General features: G+C 30.9%; 1 protein-coding gene across 4 annotated transcripts in view; it reads right to left on the bottom strand.

The window, feature by feature from the left end:
• The window catches only part of Ethr (ecdysis triggering hormone receptor), a 45096-nt gene that overhangs the window by 12529 nt on the left and 12563 nt on the right, over nt 1-20004 (bottom strand). For all 4 annotated transcript variants that reach the window (XM_071700844.1, XM_071700852.1, XM_071700857.1 and 1 more), the window contains 2 exons: nt 2959-3067; nt 2733-2804 (listed from right to left, as the gene is read on the bottom strand). In XM_071700844.1, the coding sequence (XP_071556945.1) occupies nt 2733-2804; nt 2959-3067 (181 nt within the window). The remainder of the gene's footprint in view (nt 1-2732; nt 2805-2958; nt 3068-20004) is intronic.

Raw genomic sequence — 20004 nt, 5'->3', positions numbered from 1 at the left:
GTGACTCCTAGTGGAATATTCTCGTATATATAATACGCAGCAATTCTTACGCGTGATACGCACACCTCGCGTAACTTGCCCTATGTGTCAATGCGCATGCATCTTGTATCACGGGGTAAAAGGATTCAATTACGTTGCTCGATGTCTTTATATTCTCCACAATTCAGGAGACTCTACAAGGAATTTCTAACGTCCATTTAGAATCACGAAGTTTCTGCGCATGACACGTATTCTCTAGTATAATACGAGCGAAATATGTTGTTTTGTACAATGCCGCTCGTTAACTTTGCCATTGAGAACAAGCACGCAACGGCAAATTGGGATCCTTTGATGTTGTCGTCTCGTTGTCGAAACGTCTCGTTTGAGCTACATTCATAATTCTTCAACGGACTAAGATATAGCTTGATATAGAATATTTATCTTTCTCTTCGTTTTTCGGATTAAAGGCTAAACAAAATATGAAATGTAACAAAATAAATTGCTTACAAAAAATTACATTGTTTCGTTGTTCCACAAAAAACCGTTGAAAACGTTGAAAAAATATGTTATTTTACGCACATTGAACGCATTAACGAGACATTTTAAAGACGATATTTCCTATCTCTTTAGAATTTATTTAAATGTTCGAACGTAAAGTAAAATCGTTACTTTGCAAACATTAATTATAATATTAATTGTACTTAAATATTATATAATACGTTAAAAATATATTTAATTTTTATATTTTCGAACAATTGATTGCACCATCAGACGTTGAAAAATAAATATAACGGCTCAAATTTGAAGAATTAATAGACTCCCTAAAACTAGTCCTCTCTTCTTGCAGGACAGAGTCAGCTGTTTGTTAAATCAACATCTCTTATCGCTAAGACATACACCTGCGTAGAACGAATATGACAAATCTCTGTAATTCATCGCTAAGCTAAGCTAAGCTGACGTATACTAAATCCTGCTTTTCCGTTTCCTGTACACGTTTGATATATTAAAAGGTTTAAATGGAGATGTCTAATATTTTAATATTTTATGTATAATATATTCCAATATTTATATGTATGTTCAAAATTTCTTCGAATAATTTAAACTTTAAATCTTAAATCAGATTATCGAGGACCTAAAAGAATATTTAAATAATTCAAAGCTGAATTCTAAAATAGTAATATAAAGTTAGATAACATATTATAAAAAGGGAAACAAGAGTTGTTGATTTCTGCTTGCAATAAACTAAGTACTTTTCAAATTATTTTTAAGTTCTAGATCGTTTTAACAGTTAAATATCTTCGGACGATCGACCAAGCAGTTTGGCCGCTCGTTTCAAAATGTATATGTGTACAAAATACTCGAACTTGAAACGCGAGCGTTTCTACTTCGAGCTATTCGAACAATTTGACCACAAGATTCCCTCAAATCTATATCTGAATCCTAATTTTTATTAGACATATTTGTTTCTCTATGTTATAAAAAAAATCTAAACACGGAAAATTGCCAAAAGAGTCATAAAATTTAAAACTATTAGGTGCAACATAATTTTACAAAGCTATTTTGAAAATAAAAATACATCAAGTGGATTCAAATGGAATAATGGAGTTAAGGGAGCAGCTTGTCACACAGCTCGACGCAGGCGACATGTATGTTCTTGCATTCGGATGAATGCAGCTTGTGTCAACCGTTGCTTCACGCATGCAATATGACATGCATCGCAATGCATTGTAATTAGCAATTTGATAGAAACGAAAGGAGATACGTGTACAAAGCGCTATGTCACGTACTCGTGCTATGAAGACATATTGTCGTCAAAAATTGATTTTCCACCATTCCCTTGCTTGGATCGTACTACACGCGTACTAGATATTCCAGATTTCCCAACTTTAATTTTAACAAAAAGTTCTAGAACTAATTTATAGTCGTACTTCATCACTCTCTTCATCCATTAAAACTTTAGCATTAATTAATAATAAAAATGAGAGCTTAAATAACTAAATGTCAAAATTCTTTTACATAAATAATGAATGGAAAATCCTGTACAATTTTCTCACAAAAATAAGTTGATAAAGTAAGTTGATTCTTAACTTGCAACAGCTTACCCAAACTTTAGATTACCTATATTCGATTCTAAAGTCAACTGCAAATTTTTCGGAATGTTTTACAGTTTTTTAGTTCTCAAATTTATACCAAATTAGTAATTAATTTAAAAATATACGGATACAGTTCGATAAGCTTTTAATGACTAGTTACGAAAATCGCACAATTTATATAGGCGACATACGAAAATATCCGAGAAAGCGAAAGGAAAAGAATTATTATGAAGTATTGTCATTTTTCGAGAAATGTAAAGAATGTTATTCAAAGAATGTTAAATACAAAATCGTAATTTTTAGATAAACCTTATTTCCAACTTTCCTTAATATTCAATTTATCGGAATTATTTTTCCGCTGTTGGAACTTATATTGGATTATATTCGCCTAAATTGAGTTTTAATTAAGATCAAATAACCTCGCACGTTCCTGCGCACGTTTTAAAACATAGTCTTCGCGAAGTTAATAAAGTGTGTAGGTGGTGCCTTCGTATTACGGTCACGTGAAGATGACGTAAAGCGGGACGTGAAGAGTCAAGTGAAAAAGCCCGTCATGCGTCAACCAGAGAAAAAGTAAGGAAAAGGACAAGTAAAGAAAGGTTAGAGCATTAATAAAGCAAATTGCAGATTTCTTTAAGTTTCTTTCTCTATATGTATCACCTTGTACACAGCGCCGCTGCCACCCACGCCAAGAAACAGAGAAAGGTTGCCCTTGCTTTTGTGCACACATATCTATATAACATATAAGTTGAATAGGATTAAATCAGATAAGCCTAACTCTTTATTATTCGCTTTTTACCTACTCTAATTATTATATTAATATTTTATATTATATAATTATCCGCGGCTTTCCGCAATAATTCCAGGCGCAGTGTCGTATACTTACCCCGCCCTTAAAGGTTCGCAGATAGCATAATAGCGTTCGAAACTGATGGCTAAAATTGTGAGAACCGAAGCATGAGCCACAGTCAATTCCACGAATGGAACAGCCTTGCCTGTAACAGGAAATTATTCACCTTCTTCAAAACTCTTCTTTTTAGTCTAAGAAATATGTGTAAAACCCTAAAATTTGTATACTCTTATTAAACTTTTAATAATAAAATAAAAATAAACAATATTTTTTAAGCAATAAAGTGTAACATAATAGTTAAATAAAAAAATGTCATCAAAGTTTCGTTTAGCTCCGTTTTTTTTCCATTAGCTTGTTTCACTTGCCATTTGTTAACGAAAGTAGAACATGATTATAAACGTAACATGCGGAACACGAAATGGAAAACTACCAAGTTCGTGCAGTAGTCTCTGATATTTTATTTTAAAACTCAGAGCACGGAATCAAATTTGCCTTAACAGATAGTATTCTTAAAAATTATGATATTAGCCTCAAAGTTTATTTGTGATATTTAACACGTTATGAATAATATATCTAAAAAATAATATGCAAATAATAAAAATATCTCAGAGAAGAAAAAAGAAATTAATTGCCCGATTATATCTCTTGTATGACTAAAATAAGTAATTAAAATAAAGCTTTAATATTAAATATAATCTAACTTTGATTAAATTAATATCTAACTTTAATATCTAACTATTAATATCTAACTTTGATTAAATTTTGGGAAAAAAGAACCAAATAAATAAGAAATTTAGTTATTTTAAAAACTATGTAACGTGTATTAATTGAATATTAAATCAAATAGTGTAATATTATGTTGGGAAACTGAAGGCTTGACTTCTTCTTCGATATCGGTCGACGCTTTGCATCGTTGAGAAAGAACATTCGAGGGACAGTTTTTCCGATGTGTTCACATGCCGATAAAAAAAAAACAACGTTTTCGTGGATGCGTGATTTATAATTCCCGAAAGGGATCTCGCCTGAGAAAACACGGTGCCGCAATAAACTGCTACGACACTCTAGACACTATCATTCTCCGGCGCACATCTATTCCTTCATTTATCCGGTGACCACCTGCTTGAACACAATAAAATCGTTCGTCATGTTGACATTCTTTCTCAAGATAAAATAGCAAATTGACTTTTTCTTGACCGATTTCGGCTTCCTAACAATATAGAATAGAAGCAGATATAGAACCTTTGATAATAGAACTCCATTATATCCTGATATAACCCTATATAAACACTCTGCTATTAGAAAGCTCTGTGTTGCTTAAATAGAATATCTCCTCGTACAATTTCTCGCCCCTTACTGAAGTAAGAATATTTCGTGCTATCTTCCTGAAGATGTGTGTGTGTGTGTGTTCCTTATTTTAAAACGTTCCTAAATTAAATTTAAAATGTAGAGGCACAAAAGTAACGCGCGCGCGCGCGCAATTCACAAACTCGCCAACAAAAATTTCTCAACTAAAAGTCAATTATGTAAATCTATATCTATTATTCTGCCTAAAAAAAATACAGCTAGGGTGAGTTGGTCGAAAAGCAATTATTCGGGAAAGAGATTATTCTGTTGCCCAGAAATTCACTATGAATGCTTTCTCCCTAGTAGTTTGAATAATGCACGTTTTATTGTAAACTCGGGGAAAATCAACTGATTGGACATATCTGCTTGATACACGCGACTCTTTGAAAGTGCTAATCTGGGCTTTAATTCGCAAATTAATAAACCGTATGCTAATTTTAACTTTTGGCATTTGTAAACTAGATCAGCAGGATCAGCTGTGTACAAACGATCACGAATATTGAACAGATGATTTATAAGCACATGACGACACATTGGTTTTATATTTAATATGATAAATATTGCATATTAAATATTTAAGCTTTTACTTTAGCTATAAAAATTTTCGACACGCAAGTAAATGTTTATTAGGGAGAAAAGAGCAGATAAATTCAGCATTGATGAAGAAAGCACAAAGCTTTCAAGAAAAATATCAAGGAGATTATTACTTAAATGTGTCTATTATAAATATTAATTTATAATAAATTCTGAATTAAGCTTCTAGATCGCTTAATTATCTCGTTAAAACCACTGTGACAAATCAAAGGCAAAGGAGAAATATTGACTTATCATTAACAACTATATTAAGATATTCATCTATAGGTGCTTCTATAACAGTAATATTTTTAAAAGATAATGATTCTTAGATTATACTTCCAAAGTATAAAAATACAAAGTAACTAAAATAATTATAAACTAAGATATAGCGTTGAATTTCAAAAACACTTATTCGTGTAAAATCATAATAAATCTTTAACTCGCGTTCATTATTACTTCGATACAAATATTGAATGATCTAATTGTCAATAGAATTCAACGTGTGCAATTTTAGTATTGATGATTTAACATACATTATTTGCCAGTTTTTTAGTCAGTTTTTCATAAAGACACTTTAATATCAGATAAAAACGAAGAAATTTGCTTAAATAAAAATTATCTATTATTATTTCTTTATTTAATGTTAAGCTATTTTTTATTCCCAAATGAAATATTTATTATTCATTATTTATTACTTATAAATTTGCCCAATTTTGGCATTGAGTCATTGAAATTAAAGCATAATTCAGTGCATAGTTGAGAGAACACGTTCACTCTTTTATTGCTTCTTTTTCAACACTTCGTGGCTTATAAGGAGACGTTTCAGACAAATTGCTCTAACTCCTCTGCCTTCGCAGGAGGGCAATTGAATGGGAGGGTGGTTAGATTTTTCTTCGGAAAGCTTCGGGGAACAGCCGATCCGTCTTGCGGTAGTTCAGACTAGCTCTATATAATAAAGATGATACGTTTTGGCATTCCTTTTTCAAAGGAAATAATGGATCCTTTGAACTTCGTGCTTTGAGCTGGTCATATGGTCTGACAATTAAGGCTTTTTTCTCTCTTTTATGGAATACCAAAATACGCGGTTAATCTTTTATTTGTTCGATATGTTTCGTAATAATTTGATTCTGTTACATATAAGTAAGTATTCAATCGGTGTTTATTTAATAAGGTATGTATTTCTTCACCATATTTTGCAATGTCAACTGCTATTATAAAAAGACAGAATGATATCAAGTTTCTTTTTAAACATGGAAAATAATAAAGACATCATTATACAAATATTGTAAGATGTTCACTGAAATCACATATCCATTATCCATTACTCATCCGATAGTTTTTTCTTAAAACAATATGCAACCTTTTGCGTCAACATTTTGCTTCAACGTTTTACCTTCATAGTTTACTTAAGCAAAATGTAGCTTTTTTCACTTTTCCAACTGTAAACTATTGTATGAGTTGGAAATGTTAAAAAAGCTTTTAATTCTCTGACTGATATCTCAATTAAAGCAGACTTCATCCTAAGTCTTTTGATGAGAAAAGCGTTAACAATAAATATATAAACGCTAAAAATTTAATTTTTAAGGAAATAATATCAATTTAAAAAAATAAAACTTTATATTCAAATTTAAATAAAATTTCTTTTTTTTCTCATATATAAATTTATAAATGTCAGATCATCTGACAATTATTTTTTTTAGAAACACGCTTTTTGAAGATTTTCTATTACAAGGTAAACAGTGTTTACAATGAAGTGAATTGTTTTTTGATTTGATAACAAAAGAGGTATATAATTTCGACGTAATAAAATCCGTGTATTCGTTAAGGAAATACGATATTCCCTTTGAATTTTCTGTGCAAAGCAAATTAGAACCGATAGTATCAATCATTATCCTCATATTGAAGTGCAGCAGGCAACAATAAATCAATTCGCTTGTTATAAATTTTAAAAAATATTTTTAAAATAAATTTTGATAGTGATATATAAGAAATATGTTATTATATAGCAGTTTTTATATGTATAATAAAGTTGTTTTAAGAATATTTTATATAAAAAATAATGAATAATTATAAAAAATCAATTTTTATACGTAATGCTTAATACATTAAAACATTTGCAGAACCACATTATAAAATTATAAAAATTCAATTGACTAAATTATATTATTATATATTTTTTGATTAATTTATTATATACAATGTCAGACTTTCAGTAAAAATGATACTTTGCAACTATTATCGTTCCTATTAACAGTAAAATTCTTAGATTAAATTTGGAATCGATTTAACTAAATTTTTTATATATTAAATTTTCAACAGAAAATCATATGTATTTGTTTCGCCAATAATTGATAAACGAGAAAGACTCTATTTTTATATTCGACAACGTTTGACTAATGTCGTGACAATTCGACCATTGGTTTTGGTCAGATTAATCGTCAAGACTTTTTCGACCATGCCATGGGTTTTGGTCTTTTTAAATTGCAGTAATCTTTGATACTTATATATAAGCATCTCATTTAATTAAATTTAAATAATTAAGTTTATTGCGAAAAATATTACCTCAGCCAGGGTTCGAACCTGGAACCTCCCTCATTCCGTGTAGGGCGTCGTACCAATTAAATTTTCAAGTTAATTAAAACGACTTAAGAAAATTAATTAACGTAAGAAAGAGATATTCAGAGAAATTTTGTTCATTGAAATTTTTCACTTGTCGATAGATATGTCATTAGATGAATATTAATATTAATAAAATCTGAAAGTAAGAAAGATTAATAAAATCTCTTAATTAAATCCGGAAAGAATAATATTCTTTCACGAGTCAATCAGATTCATTAATTGATTTCACAAAGGACGGACGGAGAGTTCTTTTATATTGATCCTCTTATTTATCTTGTTGCACTATTTATTACAGAAAATCTAAAGCTGTTTATAGAAGGCAAGGTATTAAGTGACCGGGAAAGGTTTGCCTTTTTAGGTATCCATCTATGTGGAAAGCTATTTCCGCAATCGATTATCTGTGGCGCCAGCTTTCATAATTCAGCATATATGTTCTCCGCGGTTGGTTCTTATCACCGTTGCACGGTGAGCTATCCAGGGAGGCCTCTCGAGCGGAAAGCTATTTTAATCATCTTCAATCTTACATCACGAACGCAAAATACTAATCCTTTATTTGAATCCTAGGTAAAGATGCGCTTACTACACGCAGAAGAGTTGATCTATTGCGAACAAGTATATGTATATGTAATAAAATAAAAATAGTGGTATAATGGAAAAGATTCACTAACTACATCCTATAAGAAATTATTCCTAATTGAAGTTATACGTTCTTTTATACATATATATATGTATGCATGTCCTAAAGGATTAGTTTTACTCACAAGATCTCATCCTTTCGTGAGATGAGATAGCGGTGACGTAGTTAGACATGACAGATGATGCCTCCCCGTAGTCCTTAACCACATCATATCTGCTATGAAGGTGCAGTGTAACATAAGGAGATCTTCAATGTTCGTTAACATGAACTACGAAACTTATTTCAACCTGCAATTTCCTGATACTTCATTCAGTCTCAGAATCTCAATATCGTGTTTACAGATTTATAACTACAATAAATGAAGGCAAGGAGAATTATTGTTTTATTTAAAGAAGATATATATATATACTGTATAATTATTAGATATATAAAATCTGGTTAGACCTCTATACTATTATATAAAATTCTTACGGGTGGTGTGTGTTTGAACGTTCATAACTTGAAAACTATTGGACCGAATTTTTACACCGTAAGAATTTTATATAATAGTATAGAAGATATATATATATATACTGTATAATTATTAGATATATAAGATCTGGTTAGAATACGTCAGATCGAGCAAATTATCTTTTTTACTAAAAAAAATTGATTTCTGATCCATTAAAGAAATATATCCGTAAATATAAAACGGTTACCATCAATCACTCAAAAACCAGATAAAAGATGACACAGAAAGTCTCGAACATCCTATATACAATAGATAGAATGATACAATAGATAAGATGATTATTCGACAATCCTTATAAAAACGTGCGTAAAGTAGGTAATATAAATTTATTATTATATTATTTCTTCATAAAATAATTAATATTAGTCGCATATCTACCAGTCAGATCTAGTTATATCAGTATTAACATTGTTTCGTTCCTTTTGCCGGAAATTTTTTCGTTCCCTCGTCTCGTTCGCAAGATACCATTTGCAAGCTTGGAATCGTATAGTTTCGCACCATCGTTTACGTGGCAAGAAAGTTGTTATCTATCATTCTGCGCAGGAAGGCTCCTTTTCTTTCTGCAAATGGATCTCATCGCAGGTCAATCAGAGGGACGAATTAAATGAACCAGCACATTTATTATCGTTGGTCTTATCACGTACAGAATGCCCATTTGAGCTTTTATACAACTTTTATACCGTCTTTTATATCATAAAGAAAAAAACGCGTCCCTGAAATTGTTTCATCTTTATAACTAAAACATAAAAAAGTTTTTTTGTCGGACATCTAAGTTACTAATAATATTTCATTAGATCGTTACATATATAAAATGTCACTTTCAGATAACTTTCGAAGAAAAGATATATGTCAGTTAATTTTAAAAAAATCAAATCCAAATTGATCAAATAATTCATAGATTATATATTAGACCTGAAATATCGCGCAAATAATAAAAATCCCAAGCTCGTATTAAACGTCTAACTAAAGTATAAATCCAGATTTTGTTGCGGATAAATAATAATCGTGATACAAACACACACACACACACACACACACACACACACACACACACACACACACACACACACACACATTATTCGTGATCACACGAGTAATAGAACAGCTGCGGAAAGAAACAAAATCAATAAAAAGTAAAGAATTATTTCGATCGAAAAGGAGACGCGGGTCGAAGGGATGCGAATAAACGCAAAAAGCAACGAGAGACCAAGGGTTCGCTCTCGTCTGGCGAATCTGTCTACGTCGCTCAGACCGAAAGAATACCCATATAGAATCTATCTAGCCATCGGCGCCTTTCTATCGTATTTCCTGCCACGAAGGTTAAAGAGAGAATTGGATCGAGCAGGAGAGGACAAGAAGAGGTGTTATACGGGGCGTAGCATTAAATGCTCCGACGCGGTACAGGCTAAGAGCAACGGTAATTCGTAGCGGGGGGTAGAAGTTTACCTACTCGTTTCAGCCCCGTAGGTTACCGTCGAGCCTGTCCAGGATTGTGGCATTGTCGCGCACAATGTGCGTACTACTCTCTTCCACCTTGCCCTAGCCTTGCCCCAGCGATACAGCGTTTCCTTCAAGGGCTTCGCGAGCTAAGAGGACCATGAGCGACCGTTCATTAAATCACATGCAACTGATAAGTGCGAAGGTCACCATTTTTCTCGAGTCGAATCACGCTGGAGGGAAGGGAGGAATTTTTTTAACTAATCTTTAGACGCAGGTATATTCTGAATTAAATCACGATGAAAACGATCTACATTTCCATTTCAAAATTCTCAATTCTCTTAAGAATTTTCAAACAATGTCGTCAAAGTAATTGGTATCCTAAGAATGGAATCAGATTCAGAATGCAATGCAGAATGCAACTCTAGAAATTGAGATCGCAACCCACGCCCGACTTGCAGCACCTTATGTGAATAATAGCTCGATGAAAACAAATGAAACGCATATTTTTGCAAAAGAATGAAGAAATTAAAATACTGAGTTATCTCTTATAGCTAAATGGAATTTCGTAGTTTTACAGAACGTGTATCGTATGTCTTGACAGGGAACTAGCACAGTTACACACTAACGCGAACATCATCGCCGTTACACCGGATGCCGTTACAATTAATGCCCACGCTTCACGTAGTAACTTTTCTCGTTAACATCATATTGATTTTTACTAAAGAAGTTAAAATTCAAGAAACTTCATAACATGAAGTTATGGACACGCTATATGTATCTTGCATATTGAGTTGATATTCGCGTAAAATAATTTTCCATAAATTTACATAAAGTTTATGCTTTATTATTAGAACTAGCGATAAATAAAGATAACGTCGTTTATTCATTTTGCAGAATAAAAGTGTTTTACTTGTAAATATATAACGTATATATATTTTTATAAATTATTATATTTTTATGAGTTTCATAAGTTAATATATTTTCAGTTTTTGCTATACATTAAATAATTTAAACGCACCAATTGAGACAAATCATTTGTGAGGTTTTGCGGCGCGAAAGAATAATCGACTTACGATTTATGGTCTTTTTTTGAAGTTTCAATATATTTGCAACAATAAATCATTCAGAGGAGAAATTAGTCTTTGGGGAAATCCTTTTCTCTCAAAAGCGTCAGGTCATCGAGTTTCTTTCTCAAGACACGTGTCTGTTGTCGCACGTCCTGTCGCGAGATATTACTGCGTTCGCGAATATTATATGGAAGAGCAGAATTCTCCCTGATTTTCTTACATCCTTTCTGCGAGAAATTCTTTCTGAAACGCTCACCAAAAATTCGCTGAAGCTTTTCGTTTACAGAGACAGTTTTCTGAATTTCCTACTAAAATAGGATATTATTTCGTCTATATCTAATTATCAGTAAAATAACTTGATAAAAGCACGTATCAAAGCATATTTCATCTTCACTGAGTCTATCCAATAGGTAACATATATCAATAACCAATCAATAACCAATATACCAGTAACATATATGCCAATCAATTTTTATTGTTATAGAATTAAGTTTGGATTACTTCTATAACCAAAAAATATTCGCATATTGCTATATAACTTCTGCGAGATGTGTCTTAAATGATAAAATTGATTCTGGTTTGACACATTTCACGTATTTCACATTTCAAGTCATTGAATATTTTTCGCTAATTATTTAAGACAAATTAGTCATTCGAATGCTACCATAAAATTTCTATGTATCTTTGCACTAACAAAGAATGCGTTTTAAAAAGTTTAATACTTTTAAATTCTATTATATACAAGAAGTATAATAGGTATCAAACTTAATGAATTTAATCATCAAGATTTAGTCTCTAGATGGGGACGGTAATAAAGTTTTTGCACGTAGTCATGAAATTCAGGTTGGTGTGCATTGTGACGGAATTATCAGCATTTTACGCATGAGAAAATTCGCTTTTATGACCGAATTACAATTATATTCATTAGATAATGTTGTCTACGCAAAAAGAAACACACGATTTCCAGCTCCTTCGTTGGATTAAAATGATAGCTCTCATGCGCTTTTTGCTGAGATAAAACCTTCTCGTTTCTTAATACAGGATAAAATCTCGAGATGAAGTCGAGCACTATAAAAAGAATCTGAATTTTTTCTTCATTTAATTGTCGGTGACAATAAGTAAAAATAAAACGGTGCGCGTTGCAACGATTTTCTCGCGGCTTTTGTACTGAAATTTTGTATTGGGAATAGAGCCGCGAAAAATTTTATTACCGCGAGAAAATCGAGCATATATACATGTATACGACAATTTAATTTACAATTTGACATGGAATTTGGGTGTTAATTTGTAATATACGATAACAAATTGAAATATTTCCACAAATATTAATATTTGTATCAGCTATTCTCGATGTATAATATGTTTGAATCGTGAACTCCATTTACGGAATTAAAAAAATATGCGAATGTGCTACTTTCATTATGTGCATTCTATATCACATTTGTTCTCTAATATTAATAAAAAATTATATATTTCACATTCTTTTATATCTTTCAATCTAGAAATAATTCAGATGTTCCGTCTCTAATGGATCAGCTTATATATTTTCGTGTACTAATGTTGGTGCTAATAAACAGAAACGTACAGCACGCTGACGGCTTCATTTATCAAAGTGTTATGAAGTCATTTTATTAAAATGCCCTCATGTGCATAATAATGTATTCGAGCGTTCAACTATGTGACTAATCCAATCCGAGTTTATTGTCGAGAGTGTGAGATAACTATTAAAATAGTTCCACGCAAGTTCTGTATGTCATTATTGCAATTATTTTATGACAGCAGAATTATTCATGTAAAGTGCATTAGAATTTACTGACAGATATAATATTTTGTTATATGATAAATATAGTCAGGTTATGGAATCTGTTATACTCGTACGACGTAATCGGGCTATGTATGAAGAGAATAATTCATCGAGGACTTCGTTAAATCTGCATTATATTCTCCACAAATTTGAGTTTCCAGATGATCAATAATGCATCGTTACGTATATTGTATAACTTGTCACGTGGAATCATCTAACTCTCTCTGTGCAATTAATACAATTATATTACGTGGACTTTTGTCGCGTGATTTGCTCCGCAAACATCCCTACAATCCGCAAAGTGACCTGCATACATATGTGCCGACAACGCTCACAATGAGCATTTCACTATTACCTATTGAAATATTGTCACAGCCAAACATCGCATATATCAAATCGTACAATAACGTAAACATTGTTCTCAAAAAGAAATTCAATAGCATATATGCACATAATAATGATACGCGCTCTCTGACCAAAAGAAATTTTAGTTTTGTTCTACCTTTAGTTTTATTTTTTATTCTATCATTGTCTAAAGAAATAGTATTAAGCTACCAAAATCCAAGCTCGGATCGCAAATGGCAGTTTCTTCTAAATTCAATTTTATTCTATCTTTTTGATAGAAAAGGACTTGTCCAAATACACTGAAAATTGTATATAATTTTCATATTTTAAAATAGAAAAATCACATTTTACTTCATATTTATTTTAAATACGTTACACGTATTTCTTGTAAGCGCTAATATTATGATGAAGTGATTTTACTATATATTTGCAAAACGTATGCATGATTCTAATACTTAAACTTCTAGCATTATAGCACCAAGAATGAGCTACGATTCTAGCATAATAATCGAGTCGATCAATATTTTTCCAGTCTCAAACGGAAGGTCCTTTTGCAAAGGATATGGAATAATATAATATCGGAGAAGAAAATATTATGTCCGGGAACGTAAGCGGATTTAGCTTACATAATAGACGTCATCCCATTTGTCATTTAGGGTTTTCCACGAGATAACTTCGGACAAGCCATATGTTCGCCCTGCACAATTTTCTCGGGAATGCCAGCGGCATACAATTTGCTTTCTCCTGTGCCTCATAAAAAATCCCTTTTCAGAGAAATTTGCATTGTTTTGCTGTAAGGCGATGATAACAAGTGTTCCGGTAGATCCAACGATCACTTAAATATCCCGCTTTAAACTTTATATATATATATAAATTTCTTAATGTTTTTAACGGAAATTTTACATACCTATTCTTTTCCAATATGGACCTATAAATCTATGTTTTTTCAGATTATTTTTATATATAATATCTTGATAAAAGAACTCTTGTAATTTTATGATATTGTAATATTACTTAAATATTTATATAATGTAAAGTATTAAGAAATTATAAAATTTTATTTGTATGTGTGTGCGTGTGCGTATAAAATAACTTTTTGAAATATGTAGCGCTTTCAAATTTAATAAAAATGTCAATTCGTAAATAAAAAATAATAATCTCGCTCGACTAAGCAAACAGCTAAACAATTTAAAAACGGCCAAATTTCGAGCAATTAACTCGAAGCTCGAAATTTGGCCGTTTTTAAATTATTTAGCTGTCAATTCGTAATTCTCTTTTACACTTTAAAATATATACTTTGCTTCAGAATACCACGTATGGTAGTTTATGATTTCTTGGAAGTATAAAATATCGAAACTGTTTACGTAACTTGTTAATCACAGCAAATTCAAGATTGCTAAAAGTAACACGTTATCGGAAATCGAGACTAATCCATAGTTACATAGCCATTATAGTTTCGTAATGGATGGTCGACTTTAACGCAGAGTAATTTACGAACAACTTGAACATCATATTTCTCAAGTATGGGATTTATAATTCCTCATCTATTGGAATTTCCATTTTAAAAAGAGAGCGGCAAAAATGAAAAAGATTATATTAAGCGATGTTGAATAGAAGAGATAAATTTAATGAAAAAACGAAAAGAATTCAGTAGCCACTTAAAGCCGACAGGTTCTCTATCTTTACGAAATGAACGGAAAAAGGGAATAGTTTGCGGAAAATCGTTAAACGATGATAAATAGTTAGATGATAAATGACTAGATTCAAACTAGTTATGCAGACTAGATCTATTATCATTGATTTTGAATATAAGTTCATTCAGAAATGTTTTGAATAGATATAAAAATGTGGATTATTCCGCGTTAAAATTTGGTACTCTCGTTTGCCAAACTAATTAATACAATAGTAAAATAATAGCCCAATGGAGTACATCTATCGATATTGTTAATATCGATGGATACTCCATTGCGTTAATATTGCGAAACATTTCAAATTAAATGGTAAATATTAAATACAGACTTTCGAAAGTTAACGTTTCTAAATAACAATTTTGCGTTACTATAGTAATTAATTAGTGCGATATTGATGGGCGCATCTGCAAATAATTCGCGAATCATATATATGGAATTACACGTATATGTAATATAAACATTATCTTTTTGCATTTTCTCTTTTAATTACGTCACTTTCATTAAATTCAATTCGCTATCTGCGTCGATGTTTGTATTAACATAGGAGGGTAAACGATACGATAGGGCCCGCTTAATTTGTTCATTATCTATTTGGGTTAGTACACTACACGTCGTAACTCACCGATTTCTGTAATCATTTCTTCAAACACACCGATATTATGCAAGGCAGTCCACTGAATGTCCCATTTTAGATACGCACATAGAAAATCTTAATACACACGCATATGCAATTGCTCTTTTAGATTATCTTTTCTTGATTGTATTGGATTTTTATACACTCTTGTAGATGGATAATATGATTGACAATAAACTTTGTTTATTTTTCAATTTTAGTCTAATTGTATTGTATGTCCAATATCCATAAACAAATACCGAAGACAAAATATTAGAGGCGATACTAAAAGAGTATGGTGCATCGGTAAAAAATTGCGTGCGTTAAATTTATGCATGAGCAACTATATATATTAGTGTAACGCTCGTGCATCATAATTTGTGTCCTATTTATAGAACACTTTAAATTTGTATTTTAACGTAACATCAAAACGTTGTCCTGAAGATTTATCGTCCTGCACAGTGTGAAAAAAAAGTAAAGAATTAACGATGATTTACTGAACAGGCGAAAATAGTAAACAGATTTCACGAGTGTGTTAAAAAATAATATATATCCTTACTTCAGAGAACATTTTAGATTAATAAATTTTAGAAAGTGAGTGTGAGAGAGAAAAAGAAAGTGAGAGATTCAAAATAAAATATTACGCATATTCATTAATTACAAAATCCAAATATTACCATATTAATGTGCTAAAATTTTCTTCGATCATTATGTCCTGTTAGATCAATATTAAGTATCGTTAACAAAATATTACTGAAATGCAATAATGGCGTAGTATCATTCGTATATTTCAATTAGAATTGTGATCAAAAGCGCGAATAGAAATTACATTTTCGCGCTCAGCAAGAAGACAGTACAGAATAGGCGTGGAAAAAAGGAAAAAAAAATAGGAGTCCCTGCAGCACGCAAATTACGTTATATGCAACGGAAACGAGTGTGGTGATAATGGGCTTTGGCGGCTGTCCAAATCTATCCACGAAGCAGCAGACGAGAGACAAGTCGCCTGCTTTTCGCTCAGAACAGTTTGGAGAGATATTCGACAATGATTTGTCATGTTGCTCCCACGCTTGTTAACGAATATACATACATACACACACATATATATATATATATATATATACTAAATATTATATTCAAACTGTATTCAAAATTTCTCAGACTCTTAAAATTCCAAATCTTTACATCATAATCTTATAAATTTTAACAATAAAATGCAATTTACAATTTTGATAATTTCAGTAATGAGGCTTTATTGACTATAACTGGCAATCTTTATTAATAAATCACAGAAAATTTTCTCACTGTTTGATAATTTCCTTGGTAAAACACTGTTACGAAACGATAAATAAATGATTTCGTTAATTAAACATCTAAATCTTACATTTAATATTTTTTAATAGCAGCGTTAAATTTATAAAATGAAACAACATTGTTCCATTTTCTGACGCTTTCATTTGCGATAGCGCTCCATTACGCGCCTACCAGCTGTTACACGCTATTCGGATTTATGGGTATAATTGAATAGAAAAGAAGAAATCAATTACCTCCCCAGAAACATAAACTTCTTAAGAGGAGAAAAACACATTCTATTAATTAACCCTAAAAAAATCTTCTAGACCTTCGATCGACCCCATTTCTAGATTATTTCTTATATAATTTACCTTACTTCTTTTAATTGCTCTGCTAACTTATGTTATACAAAAATTTAAAAATATAATAAGTATAAGATTTATAAAGTAATAGGTACATTTATTTCGGCAAACAAAATAAATGTCACGTTATATCTATATAATCAATATATCGGGAAATTATAATCATTGATTTAATGTTTCATTAACTTATTTTAATTTTAATAAATAATTAAACAAATGTTATAAAATAATTATAGCTGTTAGTATAAACGCATCACTTTATAAGTTTACTTGGTCGGTTTTCACTTTCGTTTCCATTTCTGAATCAAATAATATCAGAAAAAGACAGAATTTCCTATTGAAAAAAATCATTTGTAAATTTTTAGATAACGCAATGATTATTTAATACAGAAATGAAATCTTTCAATATCTAATTCAGAATTATAAATATAATAGTAATATTTTCGCACGTAATTTTATTAGAGATTTTCATATATTCATTCCTTTGGGAATTTACTCTCACAATCAGTCAACCCGTCAAAATCATCGTTACAGTCTTTCTACTATATAGATATAGAGTAAGCTAAAATATATTTCTCGATTATCGCCCTTTGTCCTCTGGCAAATAAAGTCAAATATAATTAACTGCCATAAGACCGTAACAGTATCTTCTACAGCTACAGGAATACATTTGTCTTTTGAGCTATATATCTACTATGCAAAATTCTGTAATTTAACTTTTTGTGTCATATTGCAAGCATAACAAAAATTCTTTGTGAAGATTACTTGAGGCCAAGAGAGTGAAATACAATATAAGAAGAAAGAAAATAACATTGAAAATGAAATTAACTCTTTTGTTACATAACATGAATAATATGGTAAAAAGAGGAAATTCAAGATCTGTACGATCTAGTTAGTTAAACACGTATATATAATAAAATTTCTTTACTTTACGCATAGTCCTTTCTATGAGTCTTAAATAAATAAAATCAAATAAAATGCGATAAGAAATTATTTCAATAAATATTTATCATGTGTGAAGTAAAATGCAGATTATAGCAACGTTTTTAGTTTTTAATACAATATAGACTGCGTTCCGATATTCACTGCCAGTACTGAAAATCTGTAGTACACGTGACATAAACTATAGATTTTCTGGCAGTGAATATCGGAACGCAGCCATAGTCTGATTGACATCGCGTATACTTCAATGTAAGACGTATATAATAGACTGAATATTGCTATTAGAGAGCTGACAAGAACTAAAGGACGATATATGTTGTTTCTCCACCTTTCTTTTTTCTCATCAATTACACAATTAGACAAGAAAAGCGTCTCAGCAAGCATATCTCTGTCATTTACATCTTCCCTACAGTTCTTCAATAGGAATGCTCAGTCTATTATATAAGTCTATGCTTCAATGTATTCGCTACTACATTATACTTGGGCAAATTTAACTTTTGAATTTATTCCTGGTAGACAATTGGTAAGAAAAGAGAATACTATAATGAAAAAAATTGAAGTATATAATATTATGAAATAAAAGTTACGTTATAAAATTATGAGATATGCAATATTATAAATCACATTAAATAACGATGATGTCCAATAAACTATTATTTGATCTTTTTCCGCAATTCATACGGAAATATTTGTTCAATATTAAATTTTCAACTAAAGTTCTTCAATGCGTACATCATCGCTAACATAGCCGTTCCAATCTATTGATCAGAATTCTTTTATTGGAAACATAGCAATTAACTGCATGATTTCATTACCGCTCCTTTGTAAATTCTGCGCGTTGCTCTTTTTAAATTCAAAAGAGGCTAATTTCAAATGAATCAAGGGATTTTATTAAGACAGAGAAGTGCAAAGATATGTCCATCAAAGAAATATGCATATAGCATTAATCTTGGCATATGTCAAGATATTCACGAGATGTAAAAGTGAGATTGTAAAAGATTACTCTCTAATTGCCTATTTTGTTAACTTTTATATGGCTGTGAATGAAAAAGAGACAATGATAAAGGTATATGCTATCGCGTAACATCGCGTGATGCAGCATTATTTGTCATCTTCAACCTACTTTGCGTATCAGATGCGGCCCAGATGCTCAAATCGAATTTCTATCCAGACGGTTCCGGTTTTATAATACAACTTTTATATCATGTTTCTTCGGACAAGTCATTTTTCATTCCCTCCTCTCTCTCCTCGCTGTACTAAATTTTCTTCAAGTTCGTTAGTCGCAGTACATGTCCAGGTAAAATACCAAAGTAGCCAAAGTTAAACAATATGTAATATAAAAATAAAAGTTGTTCACATACAATTTTCGCCCAAAATTTTCAAATACTTGAATTGATTAATTTATAAAGGTATCTAATCTTGAAAAATCTTACAGGAACTAGCTTCTCGTTTCGATATTTTTACCAAAAAAAAACTCAATTCTAAATTGAGTAGAAAAATCTACAGGTGATAAATTTATTAAATCTGGAAAATGTATATTATTATATACAAGATATACGTACATGATATGATATATGTATAGTGTATTATGATCCGAAAAAATTACAAACTGCACTTATGAAGTTCCACAACAGTATACTTTACAAATCCAAAGTCAATGAAACGTTTTTAAAATTGGTAAATATCGCCTCAACAAATGTTTTATGATATTTAGTCCGGGATGAATACGATTAATTAAATACTTTTATTGACTCCCCTTAGGGTTGCAAGGCGTTTTGTAGGGACGTTCCCAACCCTTTATTCAATTCTCATCCAATACTACCCTTCTCCTTTCACTTAAC

This window comes from Temnothorax nylanderi, unplaced genomic scaffold (genome assembly GCF_030848795.1).
Source record: "Temnothorax nylanderi isolate EJ_2023f unplaced genomic scaffold, tnyl_v1.0 TNYL_tig0002_pilon, whole genome shotgun sequence".
In the NCBI taxonomy this organism is placed as follows: Eukaryota; Metazoa; Arthropoda; class Insecta; order Hymenoptera; family Formicidae; genus Temnothorax; species Temnothorax nylanderi.
The sequence above is the reverse complement of the archived record's forward strand: the minus strand, read 5'-3'. Positions and strand labels throughout refer to the sequence as shown.